General features: G+C 38.5%; 1 protein-coding gene across 1 annotated transcript in view; it reads left to right on the top strand.

The window, feature by feature from the left end:
- The window catches only part of F8 (coagulation factor VIII), a 186,458-nt gene that overhangs the window by 140,602 nt on the left and 22,463 nt on the right, over nt 1–23,393 (top strand). The window contains exons 23-25 of the mRNA XM_036175252.1: nt 1,440–1,584; nt 2,028–2,176; nt 2,970–3,146. Of these exons, the coding sequence (XP_036031145.1) occupies nt 1,440–1,584; nt 2,028–2,176; nt 2,970–3,146 (471 nt within the window). The remainder of the gene's footprint in view (nt 1–1,439; nt 1,585–2,027; nt 2,177–2,969; nt 3,147–23,393) is intronic.

Here is a 23,393-nt window from a genome sequence, read left to right as displayed (position 1 = left end):
CAATTTGAAGTTGGCCAAGTGTAACAGGCAAGAGGAACTGTAAACTGCACTATAGCTTGAGCTCAGGAACAGAGGCAGAGCCTTTTGATGTGGCAAATTTCCTGGACAAGGCTCATGACAAGTGACATGACTGGTTAGTGTGCCTAACACACTTTGGTCTTGACATGCTCCTTCTTTTACAGTCCCAAGTGAGGGGTTCTATGTGGTAATTTTTTTTAAAGTATCACCACATTGTGTGGTAGAATTGATAAGTTCATGTGCCTGGTGTTTCTGATATGATTCAATACATTTGGGGATATTATTTACTGGTGTAAATAAATTATTTATCATTTTATGCCTCCTGATGTTCTGTCAAATAGTGGTTGTCACTTGTGTAAACAAGATATAGAGTTATTTTCTCTTGGTCCTTATACTCAAAAGTGAGTAGCTCAGGACAAGACTTGCTTTATCAAAATGAATAATTTAAGACTAAGCAGACTAGCTTCTTATCCTCTCTACCATAACACCTCAATACCACCACACTCAGTATCAGTCCTCCAACACATAAAACCTCAAGAAAAAACTCATCTAAACCATAGCTGCCTCTTACTAGAGGTACTGATAAAAATGGCCCTTCCAAGGTACTTAGGTGGATAGAGCTAGTGTTAAGACTACACATGAGTGGGGTTGGATCTGAGTCCACAAAAGGCAGTCTGCTTCTGAATGTATAGCCAGGATTATAGGCAGCAGGCTGATATCAAACATCTATATTTGGTTTGGTGCTTCTGTAGTATTTCTCAGCCTCCTGTGAGCATCCCAAGATGTCTAGAGATGTCTGCCAAATTTTTGTTCCCATGAAATGAGAGTTAGGTATCCCTTATTTCACCAACTTACTGGTGTAATTATTCAAACACTGCCTTTCTGATTGCTCTATGCTGGAGTTACAAAGTGCTAATGACCTCCTCAATTTTTGTGAGGTAGCCAAGGTAGAAAAACATTTCTTTTTTTTGTTTTTGTTCTTTGGGTTTTGTTTGTTTGTTTGTTTGTTTGTTTTCCGAGACAGGGTTTCTCTGTGTAGCTTTGCGCCTATCCTGGAACTCACTTGGTAACCCAGGCTGGCCTTGAACTCACAGAGATATGCCTGCCTCTGCCTCCTGAGTGCTGGGATTAAAGGCATGCACCGCCACTACCGCCCAGCAAAAAACATTTCATTTGACCAAGACCACACTGAACTACCTTGTCCCACTCTTCTTCTTGGTGCATTAAAAACAAAACAAAACAAACAAACAAACAAAAACAAAACAAAAACCCAAACCAAAACAAAAAAAAATCATGTATACCATCTATCTAGTCAGCATATTGAAAAAAATGCCAAAGGCAATTTTATAAAGAAAATGTAATAGAACAACTTTATGCTTTGTATTTACTTTCCACATATTTTTGATAATCTCTTCTAATAGGTCTTCTTTGGCAATGTGGATTCATCTGGTATTAAGCACAATAGCTTTAATCCTCCAATTATTGCTCGGTATATCCGTTTGCACCCCACTCATTATAGCATCCGCAGTACTCTTCGAATGGAGTTGATGGGCTGTGATTTAAACAGTAAGTGCCAAGTCATCCCATATTATTTTCTTTTTTTTCTCAACCATAGATAGAATAACTGTTTTAGTTATCCTGAGTGTGAGGAGGGATTTCTATCACAGAATACAGAACTGTCAGTGATAAAAAACAAACAAACAAAACCTCAGCACAGTCCTGAAATAAACAACAAAAAAAATAGGAGTATGTTACTGTAGTTATACTAACCATAGGGTTCTTCAGAAGCAGTCATCTCCTATACTTTTATCAACAAGGAAATTGAAATCAAGCATAGCTAAGCAGAACTGACCAGAAAATCTTGGCATTTTAGCAATAACAGAAATTGTGTAAAAGTTGATGCCTGAAAATTATCATGATGACAGTATATATAAAGGATTGAAGGCAGCTCAGTGAAACCTAGGCTGCAGCCTACCCATGTGGCAACATTGCAATTTTGTTTCTTTGAGGTTGTAGCATACCATTGGGAATGGAGAATAAAGTAATATCAGATACACAAATTACTGCCTCATCCTACTTCACCAATATGTTTGCCAGTTGGTCTCCTTCACAAGCTCGACTTCACCTCCAGGGAAGGACTAATGCCTGGCGACCTCAGGTAAGAGCAACATATTTACCACTTAACTAATAAAAGTAGACAACAGAGCCTGGGAAAATAGGAGAAGCTTTTGTTTTGCATAAGTATTTCTGTTCACTATTCCTAAGAATGTTTAGTGAGGTCAACAATGCTCCACAGGCATTTAGATGATATACCATATGATTTTACATTCACTGAAGAAAGAAATGATCATTTAATGAACTACCTGGAATAAGAATCTCTGTATTTGGTACTAGGCTAATATCTGTGAAATCGTCATGGTAACTAAAGTCCAATCTAGAGCTGGTGGGATGGTTCATCAGGTAAAGGTGCTTGCCACCAAACCTGATGACCTGAGTTCAGTCCTTGGAATCCACATAGAGGGAGGAGAAAAACCAACTCCTTCAAGTTGTCCTCAGACCCCCACGCAGGCTCTATGGCCCATGAGTGTGTGTGTGCGCACACACACACACACACACACACACACACACACACACACCAGAACAAATAAATATAACAAATTTAAACTCCAGAGTATTATTATTTTGAATTAAATAGTTTGGCTACTACATTGCCAGACTTTTTATTCTAGTAGATATGGTTCCTAGATTCATTCAGCACTTACTAGACCCCTATTAAGTGGGTGACACGAGAAGATTAAAAAAGAAAAGAATTATGAAAAATTTGGACCTCAGGATTCTTAGTCAAATAAAGGAGGCAAACAAACTATTATGTAGGGTCATAAAAATAGAGTTGTGGGTTTCTGGAAGCAAATAGTGACAAAGGAGGTATTATTTCCGTATCTTTTCCTCAGATGAATGATCCAAAAGAATGGTTGCAAGTGGACTTACAAAAGACAATGAAAGTCACTGGAATAATAACACAGGGAGTGAAATCATTCTTTACCAGCATGTTTGTGAAAGAATTCCTTATCTCCAGCAGTCAAGATGGCCATCACTGGACTCACATTTTACACAATGGCAAAGTAAAGGTATGTTATCATAAGAAGGGCACAGTGGGTATAGTGACTCAAGCCTATAATCCTGTCACTCAGTTTAAGGCCAGTTTGGGTTACAGAGTGAGACCTGGCCTAACGAATGACATAATAACTGTCTTAGTTCTTGAAATTTAGTGATAGAACCAGACTGATTTATGACCACCCTCTCAGGACAAAATTTACTAAGTACCTACATTAACGGAACACTGTAAATGATATTCTAAGAGAACACAGCAACTCCAAGCAAGGAAGTAAAATTCCAAAGGAAAACAAATTACAGCTCATCATGATGCTCATACAGAATGATGGTAAGAATCAAGGCTAAAGACAGACTTGTGTTTTGGGTTTTGTTTTTATTTTTGTTTTTATTTTTTGACAAATGCTTAATGATGCTCTTATGCTCACTAGCAAGGCTAGACCCCTAAACCTTATTAACTCTAGTTGTCCATATATTCTTCAAGCTTGATCTGGATTTCCTAGATAATTCAACAAAGCATACCAATTACAAGCATAACACAAGGTCTTACTGTAGGGAAAAGGGCCTGGCTAAAGAAACTCACCCTGACCCTGGAGCCCATAACTAGGGAAAGATGGCTCAGATCAGGGCAGAAAGAAACACAGTTTGGCTCAGTCAGATCAGCGCCATCTCTGCTCCTAGCCAACTGACTTGTGAAACCAACCAATCACAGAGCAGGACAGTAGAACCCTGGGCCCCAAGTCAACCCCTGGTTGACTCCACCTCCAAGACATCATGTGTAAACCACCCTGCCTGGTCAGTTAGAAAAAAAGGCTGTTCTCTCCACCCTGGTAGAGGCAGATACTCTCCTGGACTCCTCCTTCCCAAATAAATCTCTTTCTCAAAAGAGTTTTGGGTGTGAAGATCTTCATTCACTGGCATAGAGAAGATCCTTGCTGAGACATGACTCAGTGGACAAAACAAGGGAGAGCTGAAAGAGCAGAGCGAGGAGGAGCTGAACAGATGATCTTTGCTGAGATCTTCTCAGTGGACACAGCAAGAGAGAGCTGAAAAGGTAACACTTTTCTCCAGAGCCAGAGGAGATTGCTACATTTCTGCAGGGATTTCCCCTTTTGCAGAGTGAAGCAAAAGAAACATCTTACTTAGGCCGGAGAAGCAGAGCTCTGCTAGGAGGCCCCATTAAGTGGGGGCTGAGCAAAGCTCAGCTGTAAAGGCTCTCCAGGAGAGGAGCAGGATTGCTATATCCTGCGAGGAGACCATCCCCCATCACATCAGGTATACCTTGACTTTCCCAAACAGTCAGGATACTCTTACCTGCTGAAGCAGTTCCAGGCCTGACTCCCCCGAGAAGTAAAAAAAAAAAAAATCCTTTCCAGGGTTGGGCTGCTTCTTTGTAGTTCCAGCCATCAGAGCTGGGCTAAATAGCTCCAAGTGTCCAGGACACCTTTAGGGCAGAGCTGTTGTTCTGAGCAGCTCAAGGTGTCTGAGATACCTTGCCCTCTAGGGCTGAACTGTCTCCTTGAAGTTCCAGCCATCAGATCTGTCCTAAGCAGCTCAAGGTGTTGCCTGACTTTCCAGGTAGTCAGGACACCTTTCCCCAGAGTTGTTGCAACCAATTTACTTACATTGTTGGTGCCAAAAACTGGGACCAAACCCACAGAGTTGCAATCAATTTACTTACACTTACTATGCCATAAATTTATGTTACCTGTAGTTGTAGATGTAACCGGCTTGTTAAATAAGAAACACAGAACCGATTGCAGAGTTAAAAACCACGAGGTCAGAGCAAGAGCGGAAAACCTTACCCTTCACTGCTTCTGCTGTTCTTCCTCTCCACAAGAGACCTACTTCTGTGAGTCCTGTCTATTTAAAGACTTTCTGTTCTGTTTTCTCATTGGTTGTAAACCCAGCCACATGACCTCCTTGTCACTGCCTGTTTGTACAGACCTCCAGGTCTTCTATGGTTGGTATTGAGATTAAAGGCGTGTGTCTGCCATGCTGGCTGTGTCCTTGAACACACAGAGATCCGCCTAGCTCTGCCTCCCAAGTGCTGGGATTAAAGGCGTGCCCCACTACAGCTCAGCTTCTGCTCTGGCTTGCTCTGACCTCAAGGCAACTTTATTGACATACAAATAAAATCACATTTCAATACAAATAAAATATCACTATATGTAGTAGTTTGTAATATATTTTAAATCAAGAATTAAACATGGTGTGGTATGTCAGCTTTCCATTACTATAACAACCACTTGAGATATCCAACTTATAATGATGGATTGATAGTTTACTTAGAACATATTACAACAGCAGCATAAATATCATAGTGGAGGGAAATAGAATAAGGAATTATAAAATTCTAGTATTATCTTGGAGGTAAAAGTATTGATTAATATTAAATGTTGATAATTTAATGCATATTGTATTTTCCAGAATAACCAGTCAATTATAGGAAAGGTTATAAGACTCCCTAAATGGCGTAAGAAAAATATAAAAGGATAAACTCAACAAATATAATAAAATCAAGCAGATAGAAACATTAAAGGTCAAAATAAGCAGGAAAAAAAATAGCATGATGCGATGACAGATTTGCCAGGCATGGTAGTATACACCTTTAAACCCAGTACTTGGGAGACAGAGGCAGATGAATTTCTGTGAGTTCTAGGCCAGCCTGGTCCACATAGTGAGTTCCAGGCCAGCCAAGTTACAGAGCAAGACCGTATCTCCATGGATAGTATGGTTCCCAAAATTGAGATGTTTGTACAGGCTGTTGCAGGGCAAGAATTGGAATGGCTGTTGAAGTGTCAGGAAACTGGTGTCTCTAAAGAGTAAAAGGGTACTGGTGGTGATGAGGAAGAGGAAATGGGTTTAGGGTTGCAGAACATGGAGTTTAGAGTTACACGTATAAGAATGATAGCCACCATGAGGGAATATTGTAGAGGAATGCAAAGGAAGCAAGAAGTTACACAGAGTGACCCATTGTTACTTCCATAGGTACAGAGAAGACTTGGGAATTCATTTAGAATAATCTAATGAGAGATCTCACACAACTTGCATTGTAATGTGGATTCAAATTGTCTAATAACCTCAACTATACTGTCTATGGGGGTGGCTGGTGCTTCCTCAAGGGATCTAAAAATTACCATTCCTCTTTGAGAGGGTCTAAACCCTACCATATAGATGTAGATCTGTCTTATAACCCCCTAGGCCCATTTTTATCCCAAGGATCTCAGATGGTGAAGGTGACCATACATTGTGCCAGCCTACAACAGAGTTGTTGAGGCCATATGCCCCATGCTGGCTCATAATAATGGTACTTACACCTCCAATTTGTATACCCATCCCAGGAGGGCCATCCATGAAGGTTGGATTTGTTTGGTCTTGGAGAAAACAAAGATATTTGGTATTATTATGGTAATTAAGGCTAGACTTATCATTACCAAGTTTACAGAAACAGGCTGCCTGGAATTGAAAAACAGAGGAATCTCTAAGCAGCAGCTGGAAGTCAGGTAAAGGAAGGAACCAAGGAGTTTATTAGTTTGAACAGCATATATGTGACATTTCTACATTTGTTGTTCTGCCTAGGAGGCCAGGAAGAAAGGGCCCCCACACACAAACAAGAGTAGGAAGAAAGTGCCCATATTAGGAATCCTCAGGCATAGAAGGCAAGAGAGAGAAGTTTTAGGATCCTTTGACTGACAGGAATACTTATCAGAAAAGGGATCCAGAGCCATTTGAGCTGTGACAGGTAGATCCAAGTTGCAGCCCCTTGAAGCTTAGCAGTAATTAGTATGGTGAGGATGACCAGATATGGATCCATCCAGTGTGGTTTGAGGGCCTGTGGGCAAGTTTTTTTTTCCATAAATTTGTGTCCTGGTAAAATGGTTTAGGTGATAATATCAGTAGAAGACTGAGAGAGGATAGCATGTTCTTGAAGAAGGTGTCTTAAGATAATGAGAGAAAGTACATGGTCATAAAGTGGGGCTGGTTCCAGAGGAGGTAAATTTCCTAGAAGAAAAGAGCCCATACATTAACTCAAGTGGATTGAGAAAGGAGGGGTTTTAGGGCATGACCTGAATGCAAATGAGGACTAGAGGTAGGAGTTGAGTCCACGAAAGATGAAGCTCAGAAAACAGCTTTGATAGATGAGTTTTAGTGGGTCCATTAGTCTTTTCTACCTTTCCTAAGGACTGGGAACAGCAGGGAATGCAGAGGTGCCACTTATGGAGTACACAGGAATCTGGGGGTTTAGCTACATACATCATAGGATATCTGAAGGAAAACATCTACATACACTATGCTCTTATGTCTGTTAACTTTATTCCTCTGAGACAAAATTCTCTCAATACAGCTATAGCTCCATCAGGCATTCAGTGTAGAAATAACTCTAGACATATCAAGCTCTATATCCGTCTACTTTATTTCTCTGGGATGAAATCCTGTTTCCATAACTACAGTTCTGTCCAGTTCTCTAGCTCATAGTCATGCTAATGACTAAACTCCTATGCTACCAGCCTCATCTTCATCCTCTGTTTCCTCATTCTCCATGTCCACTACTCTCTACTCAGAAAACTCTACACAAGATCTGCTTGCCCTCTATGGAACCTCTGTCTTCCTCTCTTCTCTCTCACCATGCTATTCTTTCTGTTTCTACAGAAAATGTCTACCCTTTCTTTCCCTGGGAACGTGGTTCTCTGCTTCCTCAGGAATGTTATTCTACCTCCCACCTTGATATATAAAAACCTCTTTTGTTCTCAGTTTCTGGAGAGCCACTAGGCTTCCAGTCAAGGGGATGGTTTGAGCTTCATTTGCACAAGAAGCAAGGCTATGCATCTCCCACCAGCTTGCATTTGTTTAGGTGACCTTATTCAGGTACTGGCTCTAGCAGGGAAGTTACCTATTTCAGCAGGTCTGAAAATATTTGGTCACGCTAGAATTTCATAGTAGAAGACAGCTAGAATATTAAAGGCTAGATAGCACCAAATATTCATAATAAATGGCTTGCCTCTTGAGAGGCCATTGGGAGGTCAAGGTATAGCTTTAACACACAGCTGAATCTCTATGATATATTCTTGTGGCCCACAAGAGCCACTGTACCCCTAAGGCCCTTGAGGCTAACTCAGTAACTTTAGAGGTGAATGGCAGGCCATTATCCAATTGTATGTGTATAGAAAGTCTAAATCTGAGATGAGAAAAAACCCTTCTACAGTCTCAGCTATAGTAGAGAAAATGTCTATCCATCCTGAGGAAGTGTAGTAAGAAGATACCTATGTTTCTTGTTAGGAAGCATATGTGTGAAATCTGTCAGTCCTTCCCTGGAAGATTACCCCCAAATTTATGTGGGTTGAAGGGAAGAGGGGATTGAAAGGCCCCCTGTGTGGATGTTTGAGTGCAGGTATAGAATCCTGGGTGATAGTCTAAAGGAGGGGAGAAAGCTGAGATGGAAGAAGAGAGATTGAAGAAAGTGGTAGAGATATCAAGACCCATTGTGAAAGGATTTGTGAATAACTGTCAGGAACAGCTTTGCATAAGCAACAGGGAGAAAGTACCTTTCCTGTAGATGGAGCCAGCCCTGAGTACCCATAACAGGCTCCCATATCATGGAGGACCTGACATTGAGACTCAGAGTAAATAGGAGTTAGGCTTGGAGGTGCCAAGAGGAGAATAGGGGAAGGAAGGTAGAGATGTTACCTGACCTCATTACCAGGCTTCTCATTGAAAGCATTTCCCAAAGTTCTATCCCTCAAAGGGGCCTGGAGACCTCAACTGTGAATAACAGCCACCTGCTTGGGAAAATAAGAAGCTTGTAGCTGGAGAGCTTTTCTCCAGGTCCCATTAAACCCTAGCAGTCCAGTAGCCCACTTATTAAATGAACACACAGACGCTTATATTATTTAAACTGCTTGGCCACTAGTTCAAGCCTGCCATTGTCTAGCTCTTACTCTTATATTTAACCCATTTCTATTAATCTATACTTTGCCATGTGGCTCGTAGCTTACCTGTACCTTACATCTCACTTGTCATGGCAGCGGCTCTCCTTCTCTGCCTCCCACTTCCCACAATTCTCTTCTCTGCTTGTCCCACCTATACCTCCTGCCTGGCTACTGGCCAGTCAGTGTTTTATTTTAACCAATCAGAGCAACACATTTGACATACTTGAACATCACACAGCAGAAGCTTCTAGCAGCTTTAAGATTAGAGACCCACTGGTAATAGATGTACCCCTTGGTAGTAAGGAATCCCCTCTCCTGCCAAACGGAGGAATGGTAGTGTAGGATGTAGACCGCATATTTAAAATCTGTGTATGTGTTGATGGTTTTATCTCATGCTAAAATAAGGGCTCTAATTAGGTCTATGAGCTCTGTCTTCTGATAAGTGGTGCCTAGTGGTAAAGAGACAGACAGACAGACAGACTCTACAACTTTGTCAGAGGTGACTATGGCATAGCCCATTTGACTGGAGCCAGTGGAGGTAACAGATGAGCTTCCACCTATGAACCAAATATAGTCAGGACATGTCAAGGGAGAATTAGAAAGTTATGGGTTTTTATAGGTAAGGGTTTCACATTCTAGGCAAGAACAAGAAGGTTGTGGTCTTAGAAATGAGGGTAGCAAGGTTGAGAGGAGAGCAGGAATCAAGTGAGATATAAGGATTTTCTAGGAGGGTAATGTGAAAAAGTTAGAGCTTAGAATGGGACAAAGTGATAGGAAACCCTTGAGCTGGTCTGGTGAAAGCTCAGAGTGACCAAATGTGAGCTTAGAGGCCTCCTGTGCTAATAGGGAGGTTGCTGCTACTGCCTGTAGGCAAGGTTACCATCCCCTAACTGTTTGTATCTAACTATTTGGAAATATAGACAATAGGGGCAAAAGTGGGTCCTCTCTCTGTCCCCAAACCCCCAGAGCCACACCCCATTTTCAGTAGTATACAGGATAAAGGGTAGTCAAGGTCAGGGAGAGCCAGATCAGAGACCTTGAAAGCAAGAGAAAACAGGCATGACTGGTTTAGTAGGATCTAGAGGCTCAGTTAAGGGACCCTTAGCTGCTTCATAGAGGGGGTAAACAAGAAGAGCCAAATTGGGGATCAAGGTTCTAAGGTATCTCACCAGGCCAAGTGTGAGGGACTTCAAGTACTTTCCTCCATCAAGAGTGAGTTTGTAGCTGTTGGGGGATAACAGAAACCCTAGATACTTGACATGAAGGACAGAGAGTTGAGCTTTAGAGTGGTAGAGTCTGTATCCTTTGTTTCCCTAGAATCTTAAGAAGTTGGGCAGTATATAGATATGACAGTGCCAGCAAGGGGCTGCATAGTAGAAGGTTATCTACATAATTAGATTAAGTTGCTGGGAGACAGGTCAAGAGAAAAGAGATCAGTAGCCAGAGCCTGGCTGAAAAAATAGGGGATATCTCAGAACTTCTGGGGAAGGACAGTCCAAGAAAGCTGAGACACTTTCTCATGTCTGTAGATGAGTTAAAAAAAAAAAAAAAAACCAGAGCCAGATATTGGGGCTAAAACCTGAGAGATCAGAGGAATAGGAAAAGCCATAAGCCATCCTCACCTTACCAACCCTCAGCTTCCAAAGAGACCTACTTCCTGTATATCCACACCTATATGCCTTTCTGTTCTGCTATCTCTGCCCAGCTACATCACTTCCTCTTCCTGCCCAACTCTGTCACTTCCTGTCTATACAGCCCTCCAGACCTTTATCGTTAACTAGTGTTGGAATTTAAGGCATGTGCCACCATGCCTAACTCTGTTCCCAGTGTGGCCTTGAACTCACAGAGGTCCAGGCAGATCCCTGCCTCCCAAATGATAGGACTAAAGGCATGTGCTACCATTGCCTGACTTCTATGTTTACTGTATTGGCTGACTTTTTCCTCTGATCCTCAGATAAACTTTATTGGGTGACACAGATAAAATATCATCACATTTCCCTTTTTTAAATCTGATATAAAAAATAACTAATATAAGAAAAACTATATACAATAAGTAAAATAACTATATATAATATATACAAGCAATAAGTACATCAATAATGTCTAGTCCATTTGCATTTGACAAATTCAGCAAAAATATTCCATTATGTATCCTATTTTGGTGAGTCCAAAATGTACCTAATTCACTTTCTATTCTATCTTGTATTACAGACAGAAAACTATCTTATGATGTCTTTCAAATTTATATACTTAACACCTCTTACTGAGTTTCTTTTCTGAAATCCTTAACAAGGAAAACTATAAATATAACTACCTAACCTTCAACTCCCTTAGAGACCCCAGTAGGAAATATTACCTAGTAAAACAGGAAGTGCAAACAAGTGACTTCCAAAAAATGTGAGTTATGACAGAAACAGCCATATTGCCCTGGCCTCAGAGAATGCCTATTGCCAAAGCTGCAACCACACTTGTCTTGGCAAGGATTGGCAGTCCTTTGTTTTGTGTCCTACTTGTCCATTTTGGAGAGCATACTGTCAGCAGTCAATGCGAGGGCACTTTCTTGCCCAGTGGCTAAATTTTTCCACAATGGAATTTCTTTAGTGTCCATCACTTTTTCTGAAGTAGATTGGTGCTGCCAGTAGCAGATATGTCTCATAATCATAAAAAAGAAAAGTCTACATTATTAAAACATCTTAAATGCCATATTCTGCAGATCTCTGAAGGGTTTGAAGATGACATGTCTATTTAAAATATATCTCTGCTTGACCTTGACAACATACCTAATATGACTATAGGTTTGATTGTAATGACCAATTACTAACAATTATATACCAATTAATTGTTAATAATAACTTTCAAGGACTAGCAGTTTGTGTTACATTGTTAAATGAACTGTATAGGTACAATACCTTGAACAAGATAAGAAATATATACATACAGTATTTTCTATCAAAATCAATCTCAAATTTGTATCAATATACAAAAATCCAATCCAATGTAAAATATTTAAAGCTAGTAGTTGCCTTCTAAAAGTAGATTCAACAATCTACCTTTTTATCTTATCATATCTATATAAATCAATCTAAAATTTATAGCAATATACATGTGTATATGATATACAAAAATCCAATCCTATATAAAATATGTAAAACTAGTAGTTGTCTTTTAAAAGTAGATTCAATAATCTACCTTTTTGTCTATATCATATCATATCCTCTCCTTTTTCTTTTCAGAGTAGGTTCAATTATCTACCCTTTATTCCATCATTTCTGTATCTTTTTTTCAGAGAAGATTAAATAATCTACCTCTTATCTATAGCCTCTTTTTTCTTTTTCTTTTCCTTTTTCTTTTCTTTCTTCCTTTCTTTCTTTTTTTTTTTTTTTTGAGACAGGGTTTCTCTGTGTAGCTTTGTGCCTTTCCTGGAACTCACTTGGTAGCCCAGGCTGGCCTCGAACTCACAGAGATCTGCCTCCCAAGTATTGCGATTAAAGGCGTGCGCCACAACCGCCTGGCTCTTTTTCTTTTATTCAAACAAGATCATTAAATCTAATCTCCTTTGTTTAGCATTTTTCCTGACCATTCACAATAACAACTTGTAACCAACCATCCTAAACAATGACAATTATCCAAAACTCATTGAAAAACCAAAAACCACCCACCCCACCTCTTGAGTATGTGGGCGTCTTGTTTTTAAAATTACTTCCTGCTGTTTGAGGGCAAAGGCATCTTTAGAGATCCTGAAAAGAAAAATTTTGAGTTAACTCTCAAGTCCCGGGAGAAGTAGCTGTATAATTTGTGGTCCAGTCTCTACAGAATGCAAAAATGCAGAGTTTATCTTAAGTCCTTTTTCCAGTAGTCTGTGAGGCTGGATCATCTCAGCTAGCCATTTCAAAATTGTCCTGAGCAGTTTGTAGTCCAAAGCTGATCTTTGGGTGATGTTAGTCAGCTTAGTGATATTATTATTGTTCATGTGGAATTGTCATTATGGGGTCCCATCACTGTTTTGGAGACTTCAAACTCACTGTTAGGCTTGGTCATGATTCCCTGCAGAAAACTAGTAGAGACTAAAACACAAAAACATGTACAGGCAGCTAGATGAAGCCTTTTTTTTCTAGAATTAGTACTCTATATGACCATTAATATCATAACAAATTTAAAATATTTATATGTAAATTTTATAAACTTTGATATAACATTCATACCTTAAGAAAAGTTTAAAGAATCAAAATAGAACCAAATAGTTAAGATCAGTGGCAATATAATAGTCCCTTAATTTTGGTTTTCTTCTGTCACATATCAGATGGCTCTTCTGACATGATACAGAGATACTGCATTTTCTTTTAACAATTATGCTTGGGTTTGAAGAAGTAGAGATCCATTTTCCAAATCCAAAGCCAGCTTTAATTTTTAATTGAACTGGGACTACATAAAGACCATTTATGTTAAGTGTGTGTAGATAATAGCAGAAACAAACATTTAGGAAAACTTACAAAATTTTATATGTGATATACCAGTAGGCCAATTTATTCTTTATCTTGGGACATTTTTCTGGATGATTTGCCCATTTTATTCATATGTCTCATTTGTCCAATGTTCTTCAGATTCCTAAGCCTTCATTCTCCTCAAAGACAAACGCAAAAACTTTCCCCAAGACTAACTTTGAGGAGGTTCCCTTTTGGCAAGTTATATCTGATTAAATGAAAAGCATTTGTTAGCGGTATAAGTTAGTTTAAATTGGATGGTCATGCTGGTTGATGAACTATCACCTCTTCTAATTAAGAGGTCTCTCTTGTTCAAATATAACCTTTATCAATTTTGATGGTATCCATAGCTTTTCTACTCCTGTAGAAACAAAAGCCAAATCTCATCCCCAACATAACATACATCCTGGTTTCCATTCTGAGGTCAGCACATCTTTAAAGTATATAGATTGATTTACTTCTGTAGTTTTTTCTATTATCCAATGTCTCTCTTCATCTGTTGTTCCTTTCTCATTAGCACTGAAAAAAATTCAAAGTTAATAGAACATTATGTAATCTATTTCTGGGGGTTGTTACACTTTTCTGTTTATTTAGCATATCCTTTAGAGTTTGATTTGATCTTTCTGTGACTGCTTGGCCTGTAGGATTATGTGGTATACCTGTAATATGCTTTATATTATAATAAGCAAAAAAACTGTTTCATTTTACCAGAGACATATGCTGGAGCATTATCAGTTCTAATTTGTGCAGGTATACCCATGATGGCCATAACTTCTAGCAAATGCATGATTACAGAATCAGATTTTTCAGAACTCAGAGCAGTTGCCCATTGAAATCCTGAATAAGTATCAGTGCTGTGCTGTACATATTTCAATTTTCCAAATTCCACAAAGTGAAACACACCCATCTGCCAGATTTCATTACTCTAAGTACCCTTTGGGTTATATCCTCCTGGTAGCAGAGTCTGACTACAAAAGGAACAAGTAGGACATTTCCTTATAATTTCCTTGGCGTATTGCCAGGTTATGGAAAAATCCTTTTTTAAACCTTTACTAGTTAAATTATTTTTTTATGAAATTCTGAGACCTCCAGCACATTTCCTATCAATAATTTATAAATCTCATCATTACCTTGTGCTAGAAGGCCTGACAGACCCATATGGGATTGGATAAGAGTTATATATAAGGCATGCTTCCTATTTCTGATTATATCTTATAACTGAATAAATAGTGAAGTTAATTCTGACTCATCATGGATAAATTCTGCAGTATCAATATGTAATACCACTCTTTCAGCATACTGAGAGTCAGTAACTATGTTGAAAGGTTCTGAAAAATCCATTAATACCAACAGAATAGCATATAATTCCAATTTTTGAACTGAATTATAAGGACTTTGAACCACTTTACTTAAATTTTCTGACTTTTAACCTGCCTTTCCTTGTTTGCATCTGTATAAAATGTATAGATATGGGTGTTTCGAGGCAGAATCCAATCATCTCTCTTTATAAGTTGAATTCTATCACTTTTGGGATATTTGCTGTTAATCTCTCCCCAAAAATTACTGCAAGCTCTTTGCCAAGGTTCACTTTCTGCCCATAATTTGTCAATGTCATCCTTAGTTAAAGGTACTACAATTTCTGATGGATCTATTCCTGCTAATTGACACAATCTCAATTTCCCATTTAAAATCAAGTCAGAGATCTTTTCCACTTAAGTTTTTAATTTTTTACTCTGTTTTTTTGGTAGAAATATCCATTCCAATATAATACCTTCCCTCTGCATTAAAATTCCCATAGGAGAATGTGTAGAGGGTAAAATAACCAAAATGCAATCCAACTTTGGATCCACATGATCCACATGTCCTTCATGTACTTTTGTAGATGAAGTTTTCTACAGTCCTGCCTGGCCCACGGTCAGGACAAATCTGTCTCACCTGCCTGTCCCGCAGCCACTCAGACCTAACCAAGTAAACACACAGAGACATATATTGCTTACAAACTGTATGGCCATGGCAGGTTTCTTGTTATCTAGTTCTTTTATCCTAAATTAACCCATTTCTATAAATCTATACCTTGACACATGGCTCGTGGCTTACCAGTACCTTACATGTTGGTACTCATGGCAGTGGATGGCAGCATCTCTCTAACTCAGCCTTCTATTTCCCAGAATTCTCTACACTGCTTGTCCCGCCTATACTTCCTGCCTGACTACTGGACAATCAGCATTTCTACAGAGCAATATCCACAGCACTTCCCCTTTATCTTTTCTCAATAAGAAGGTTTTAACTTTCACATAATAAAATTACGTATAACAAAACAATTCTCAAGCAAGAATTATAGTAACAATATCTAGTCTATTTATAATATCTAGTCTATTTGTATCTGACAAAATCAAAGAAGATATCCTATCTATCTCATATTTGTAAGTCTAAGGTTTCATATCTAACGTATCTTATATCATAACTAAGGAAAATTATAACTATCTCTGGTCTTCAAGTACACCAAAGACCTCAGAAGGATATAATATTACCTGAGAAATGGGAGGATGCAAGCAACTTTTAGGAGTCTCTCAGTCACTTTTCTCTGTGTCCTGTAGAATGTCTGGCAGTTTCCTCTGTGAAGCAGGAACCTGAAGGACCATTTTGCCAAGCAAAGTTCAGTGGTCACCTTCCTATGGGTCCTGCATGTCCAGTCAATCAAGCAGTCCAGGCAAGAACAGTTTCTTGCCCAAATGGCTATTTTTGCTAAGGTGAAGATAAACTCTATATAGAGTGTCTTGGATGCCCATCCTCTTCTCTGAAGTAAATTGGTGCTGCCATGTCTCATTGTCCAGAAAGTCTAAATTTTTAAAACATTTTAAATGACGTATTCTGTAGGTCTTTGAAGTATTTGAAGATTACCTATCTGTCTGAAATATATCTATGTATACCTAGAAAACTTAACATGACTATAACTTTGGCTATCATAGAAGACTAATTGTTCCATTATAATTTAAATGAGTTGAATGAACATAATACCTTAAACAAGAGTAAAAATACACATACAGTATAACAAAATTAACTTTAAATTTGTATCAATAAACTAAAATCCATAGCAATGTAAAACATTTTTAAACAAGTTGCTCTTTAAAAGTAGGTTCATTAATCTACCCTTTCATCCTATCATATCTATATCATATCCTCTTTTCTTCTTTAGAAAGAGATTGCATTTATAATCAACCTGTTTTAAATAAAAATTGTGGTTTTTCTCTGTCCCACACAAGAGGGCTCTTCTGATATGGGACACAAGAATCTTTCAACCCCTCTTTTTTTAGCAATATGCCTGGGTTTAGAGAAGGAATGAGCCAGTTCCATCTTCAAAGCTAGTTTTGTATATTTGAGAATTTCGGTGTAGCTTCTCATAATACTTCCTGCTGGACGGGGGCTCTGTATCTTATGGGGACACAAAAAAACTTTTAGGATTATGGAGTAGTCCATGAGGGTGTATCATCTGAGCCAGTTGCCTTGAAACCATTCTGGATGTTGGATTATCTGGGCTATGGTGTCATTGGAGACCTTTCAGGGGTCTTGGCTGGTCAAACCTGATGTATCTTAATCTGGAACAAATCCATAGCCTCTGGCTTTCTGTGGAAACAAAAGCAGAGCCTCCTTTCCAAAGCAACATATCCTTATATCCAAATTTTGAAGTCAAGGTATCTTTAAAATATATATATTGGCTTAACACAACAGCTTTTACAATCAAAGGTTTTTCTGCAGTTAACAATCCCAAAGACAACACAATCCAGATTCTCTATGTAATAGCCATCCTTATGTGGCTTATTTTTTTATACTACCTTTACTGTCTCTTTAAAAACTTTATTTTTAAAAGCTATGTATTTCATTATATAACTGTATATATTCCTTATTATCTCTCTTTGAAGCCTATGTACATTTTTACACGCATTGTAAAGCATTTAAATTCTTGTTTCATCTGAATCTGCCTTATTGTATAACTATTGCTTTAAACTGCAGCAGTTAGTACTAAAGCAGAAATCTTGGCTGTTAGCTCCGCCCAATTTAGTTTTTCAACATGGTGGTGATAATTCACCACTAGCTCTGTGAGCCATAGTGGGTCTAGGCTTCTATCCAAGCAGCGTGTAACCCAGAAACTTCTTTTTCTTTTTTTTTTTTTTAGTAGCAAAGACTAGATCCACCACACAACATAATGTGCCACTTGTAGAAGCCTCATTCCCGCCACACTGCCAGTCAAGCTCGCATGCCATGAACCCACCATAGTAGCACAAACCCGCAGGCTGCCACTAAGTTGAGAAAGAAAACAAGGAAGCTGTTTTTAGCTTGGTTTTTCAATCTTGTTTCTCAGGTTTTAGGTGGAAACCTGTTGGGTGCCATTTGTAGCTGGAAAGTTTCTCTCCAGCTCCCACCAAGCCCCAGCAGTCCTGCAGCCCACTTATAAAATTAGAAAAAAAAATTTGTTGACTATGAGACATGTCTGCTCCTGGCAGTACCAATCTACTTCAGAGAAAATATGGGCAATGAAGAAACTGCATATGGTGTTAACTTTCATTGTGGCAAAAGTTAGCCACTGGACAACAAAGTATCCTCAAATCAACTGCTAACAAACAGGACAGACAGGACATGAAACAAAGGACTACCAATTCTTACCAAGACAAGTGTGGTTGTGGCTTTAGCAACAGGCATTCTCTGAGACCAAGACAAAATGGCACATCCCTGGAGTGGCCTTTGCAATCCAGAAAAGGTACAGTGCCCTTTTCTTCAAAGGCAACTGAACAGGCAGTGGACTGATGGCTTCTGATGTGCAGTGGAACAGCAGCTGAAACAGTTGTTCTTGAAGATTAACTAAGCTGAAAGAGTCTAACCTCTCAATGGTAAACTGGCATTTAATAGAGGGATGTAGAGAAGAACGGGATGCCAAGATAAAGCCATAAACACACACACACACACACACACACACACACACACACACACACACACACACACAGCCAAGAAGAATGGACAGCTGAATTAAAAAAACATCAACAATTTCCAGAATTTAAAATCCTGAATCATGACATGACACTAATGGAATTCAGGTGTTTCTGGTACATGGACTGCTCTCACCAAATGTGAGGTCAAACTGTTGACCTTGAATACATTCTGGTTCACAAATGAGTCTGTCAGATATGCTAAGCCTATAGGCTGAAGATGATGCCCCAACACTGCAGAGAAACCTCGGGTGACTATCCAGGCAGCTGGCAGTTTCAGTCAACTCACATTTTTTTTTTTTTTGGAAGCTGCTTGTGTGCATTTCCTGTTTTTATTTTTGTTAGGTAATATTTCCTTCTTGGGTCTCTGAGGGAGTTGAAGATTAGATAGTTATAGTTAAAGTTTAGATAGTTATAGTTTTCCTTGTTAAGAATTTTAGAAAAGAAGCTCACTAAAGAGGTGTAAGTGTATAAATTTGAAAGACTTTATAAGATAGTTCTGTTAGTAATATAAGTTTGGATAGAAAGTGAATCAGGTACATTTTGGACTTACCAAAATAGGATAGATAATGGAATATTTTCTCTGAATTTGTCAATGCAAGTGGACTAGACATTGTTTAGGTATTTATTGCTTGTATATATGGTATATAGTTATTGTACTTTTTGTATATGGTTTTTCTTATGTTAGTTATAACTTTTTTCCTTTTTTCTTTTTATTAAAATAGAAAGGGGGAAATATGGTGATATTTGATTTGTGCTGAAATGTGATTTTATTTGTATGTTAATTAAGTTGCCTGGGGGGTGTCAGAGCTAATAGCAAGCCACAGCAGAAGCCAGGTGGTGGTGGTGCATACCTTTAATCCTGATCACATGACAGGAAGATCTCTGTGTGTTCAAGGATACAGCCAGCATAGAGACACGCGCCTTTAATCTCAATACCAACCATAGAGACCTAGAGGTCTGTACAGACAGGCAGTGACGAGGAAGTCATGTGGTTGTGTTTACAACCAATAAAAAGGCAGAACAGAAAGTCAATAAAAAGACAGACATACAGGAAGTAGGCCTCTTTTGGAGGGGAAGGACGGCAGTGGCAATGAGTGGTAAGAAAGGGTTTTAGTCTCTGCTCTTAACTACTACTCTGACCTCTTGGGCTTTTAACTCTGTATTTGGCTCTGTGTTTCTTATTTAATGAGACTATTACATCTACATACTTTCTTTTCCACCAAGGCCAATTCTCTCTCAGCTCCACCTGATAATTCACTTGGACTATTTAAGTCTTTTGTCACCTTCCAAGGTTTTGAACAAATTACTCAGTTCATCATTTTTCACTCTAACAACAGTCTGTAGGTAGGAAATGTCTCTGAATAATTTTTGAAAGTCATTAAGAGTCCGTAATGGATCTCTCCTAGTTTGCACCTTTTGGGGTCTAATTCTTTGTTAGACCTATTTTATATCCTAAATAATTACTAGAATCTCCTCTTTGTATCTTTTCAAGAGGAATTTGTAATCCCCAACAAGGCATTTTTTCTACTTCTTCAAACATTCTTTCTAAAGTATCTACATTTGAATCAGCTAGTAAAATATAGTGCATGTAATGATAAATTATAGATTTAAGAAAATTTTTACGCATCACTTCTAATGACTGTTGTACAAAATATTGGCACATGGTTGGGCTATTTAACATTCCCTGTGGGAGAACCCTCCATTGATATCTCTTAACCAGCTGAGAATTATTATAAGTGGGCACCGTGAATACAAATCTTTCTCCGTCATTTTCCTATAAGGATATTGAGAAGAAACAGTCCTTTAAATCAATAACTATAAGAGGCCATCCTTTAGGTAACAGAGTAGGCAAAGGAGTTCCAGATTGTAGAGAGCTCATTGGCTGCATTACTTTGTTAATTGCTCTTAGGTCTATTACCATTCTCCATTTACCAGATTCTTTGTAATAAGAAATTCAGAATTCCAAGGACTGGTTGATTCTTCAATATGCTGAGCATTTAACTGCTCTTCTACCAGCTCTTCCAAGGCCTGCAATTTCTTTGTTGTTAAAGGCCATTGTTGAACCCATACAGGCTTGTCTGTTAACCATTTTAAAGGTAGAGCTGTTGATATCTTTGAAAGATCAGCAGTTGTTGTTGTGCCCTGTTCTCATACAATCTAGTTGGCCAGTGATTGCTCTTTTTAATAATTCCTAATATTTCTCACAGAAACATGTGTTAGTTTATGGTTTGTTTCTGAAGTTGGAGGAATGTTAACCTGGGTATTCCATTGTTGTAATAGATCACAGCCCCATGAATTCATAGCTATATTAGATACATATGGCTTCAATTTTCCTCTTTGTCCCTCTGGTCCTATGCATTTGACTAATCTAGTACTCTGTTTCACTTGAGATAATGTTCCAATCCCTAACAGCTGAACATCTACCTCCTGAAGAGACCAATTTGGATGCCAAAATTCTGGTGCAATTATTGTGAGGTTTTCACCTATATCTACAAGACCTTCCAAGAGAACATCATTTATTCATATTTTTAATTTTGGTCTTTGTTCATTTATAGAAGTTTGCCAAAAATTTGCTTTATGGTTTCTCCTGAATTTCCTATTCTCTCTGTCAGAGATTTTCTATCACCCTGAGCAGTCTAGTTTATTCCAATAGGTATTTGGTTATTTAATTACTCTGAGAAGTGGTTTCTTCTAGGATGGTAGGAAAGAACTGAACTGAATTTGCCACTGGAGCCTGCAAACAAAAGAAAGATTAGGGATAGATGCTACTCTTTGGAGCCAAGTCAGGAGCTTAGCAGGAATGCAGCCACAGATCCCCTTCATATATATATATATATATATATATATATATATATATATATATATATATATATATATATATCAGTTATCTTGAAGGTTATGCAGCCTTAACAGCAAATGTAGCCTTCTTTCTATCATTTGTCTTACAATCTTATGTAAGTGGACCAAAACACATTTTAAAGCCAATAAAGTTACTATTGCTAAAATCAAGGGCAACACCTGCTAGGACAAGAAATCTATTAAAGTGACTTATAGGATTGAATGAGGCTATGGTATCAACTAGATTTTCCATAATATCCATTCCTGTTGTATCAGGCAACTTTTTTGCAAAAGTTTCTTTGATTTCTTTCTGTAAATCAAAAAACATGAGAAGAATTAGGGTGACCCAACAAATGCATCCTAACCTTTTCCCAATCATACTTGCTTGTATTAAATCTTAAGGGTGTGATACAATAACAAGAAACATTCCAATCACATTTTAATTTTATCTGCTCCTTCAAAATTTCTAACTGATCCCCTAACAATACAACAGCTTGCCTTAATTCAGCTAGTTCATTTACTATCTCATTATCAATTTTGCTCAGTCCAAAGGTCTTCTGAATGTCTACTCGAGTCTCTAATGAATTCAGCAGTATGGATTTCTTCATGAAGTGCCACTCCAGCTACTGCTGCCATAGCTGTCAATGCAATGATTCCCATAATAACTGCAACCACCAGTCCAACCATATGATGATGTGCTCTTTTTAATATTCTTTCAACAAGCTTCTGTACCAGGATCATCACAGAAAAGTCTTGCCATGGCCTCGACAATTTCACTAGTATCCAGATTGCTGGCCTTGCTCTAAGAATATATAAACTTTCAAGGGTCATTTTTAAACATATTAGAACTAACACAGGTATGAAGGGTACACTGTTCACAGATGATGCTGTAATTATTTGGGTGCCATTGTACCAGCCCCTTTAATAGCAAATAAGGTAATGGCACACATGCCATAAAAGGATGGCTTTGATTTAGTCTAAACAACAGAGTGTACTTATCATCCTTAATGTTTAGTTTTCCTTCCCATGCCTTAAGAGGGTGGAAGGCACTTGCCAATTTCCACAAATTAGTCTGAATTGAATCACCAAATTGTAGGAGAGAACTTGCCATTCCAACTCCATGCCACCGAATAGGTTCATTAATAGAAGCACTGGTTTCCACAGTTCCATTTATATTATACCATTTCCATCTTAACTCTGAGTAAGAATATTTCCCTTGAGGGGTGCTGTAAGGGCTCCAATCAATGACATCTCCTTGGCAGATATTAATTAGCACTCAAGGTTTCTCACTCTTACACCGTTACAAATGTACACAGTCAGATTCCTTGTTGGTAACCCTCATCTTGCAGAATGGTAGATTTATGAAACTAGTAGCATTAATCTCTTGTCCTTTAAAACCAGATGCATGAAGCATATGATAATTTTGGATAGTATTGACTATGGATAGCCATACTTGAGAGGTTATTTTTAGGCATGGAATTCTATTTCCCATGCAAATAGGAATTCCTTGTACTCCAATGGTGTTATTGTCAACACTTTACCCCCCTCCATTGGCTGAGCGGAACCTTGGTTGTCATAAGGACCAGGTAGCCAAGAAGATTCATTAACCACTACAGGAATATTCCTATCTCCCCAACTTACTGCTATGTTAATTGGAGGATTAGGGATATAAGCCCAATAATTATGATTCATCCCTTTTACCTGCATCGTTACCATGGAAAGCATGGCAAGAAATAAGTGTAGCATTCAGAGGCTTGTGAGTCATGTGAGGTATAATCTCTCCTTTGTCACATAAACTCTTAAACTGTCCTCAAGTGAGAGGATTAGTTGTTTGTTGCAAAGGTCTCCTGTGTCTTCAGCAGAGGCATTCTGGCATCTGCAGCATCTTGGAGATGTCTTTTGCTCATGGCGAATTTTTATAAATTTCTATGGAATACACAATTTATTATCTCCTGTGGAAACATAAGCATAACCCCAACCCCATAGAAACACCTCCCCTTTTTGCCAAGCAGAAGTCATGGTATCCTTGT

This window comes from Onychomys torridus, chromosome X (genome assembly GCF_903995425.1).
Source record: "Onychomys torridus chromosome X, mOncTor1.1, whole genome shotgun sequence".
Lineage (NCBI taxonomy): Eukaryota > Metazoa > Chordata > Mammalia > Rodentia > Cricetidae > Onychomys > Onychomys torridus.
This window is presented reverse-complemented; position numbering and strand designations above follow the sequence as displayed.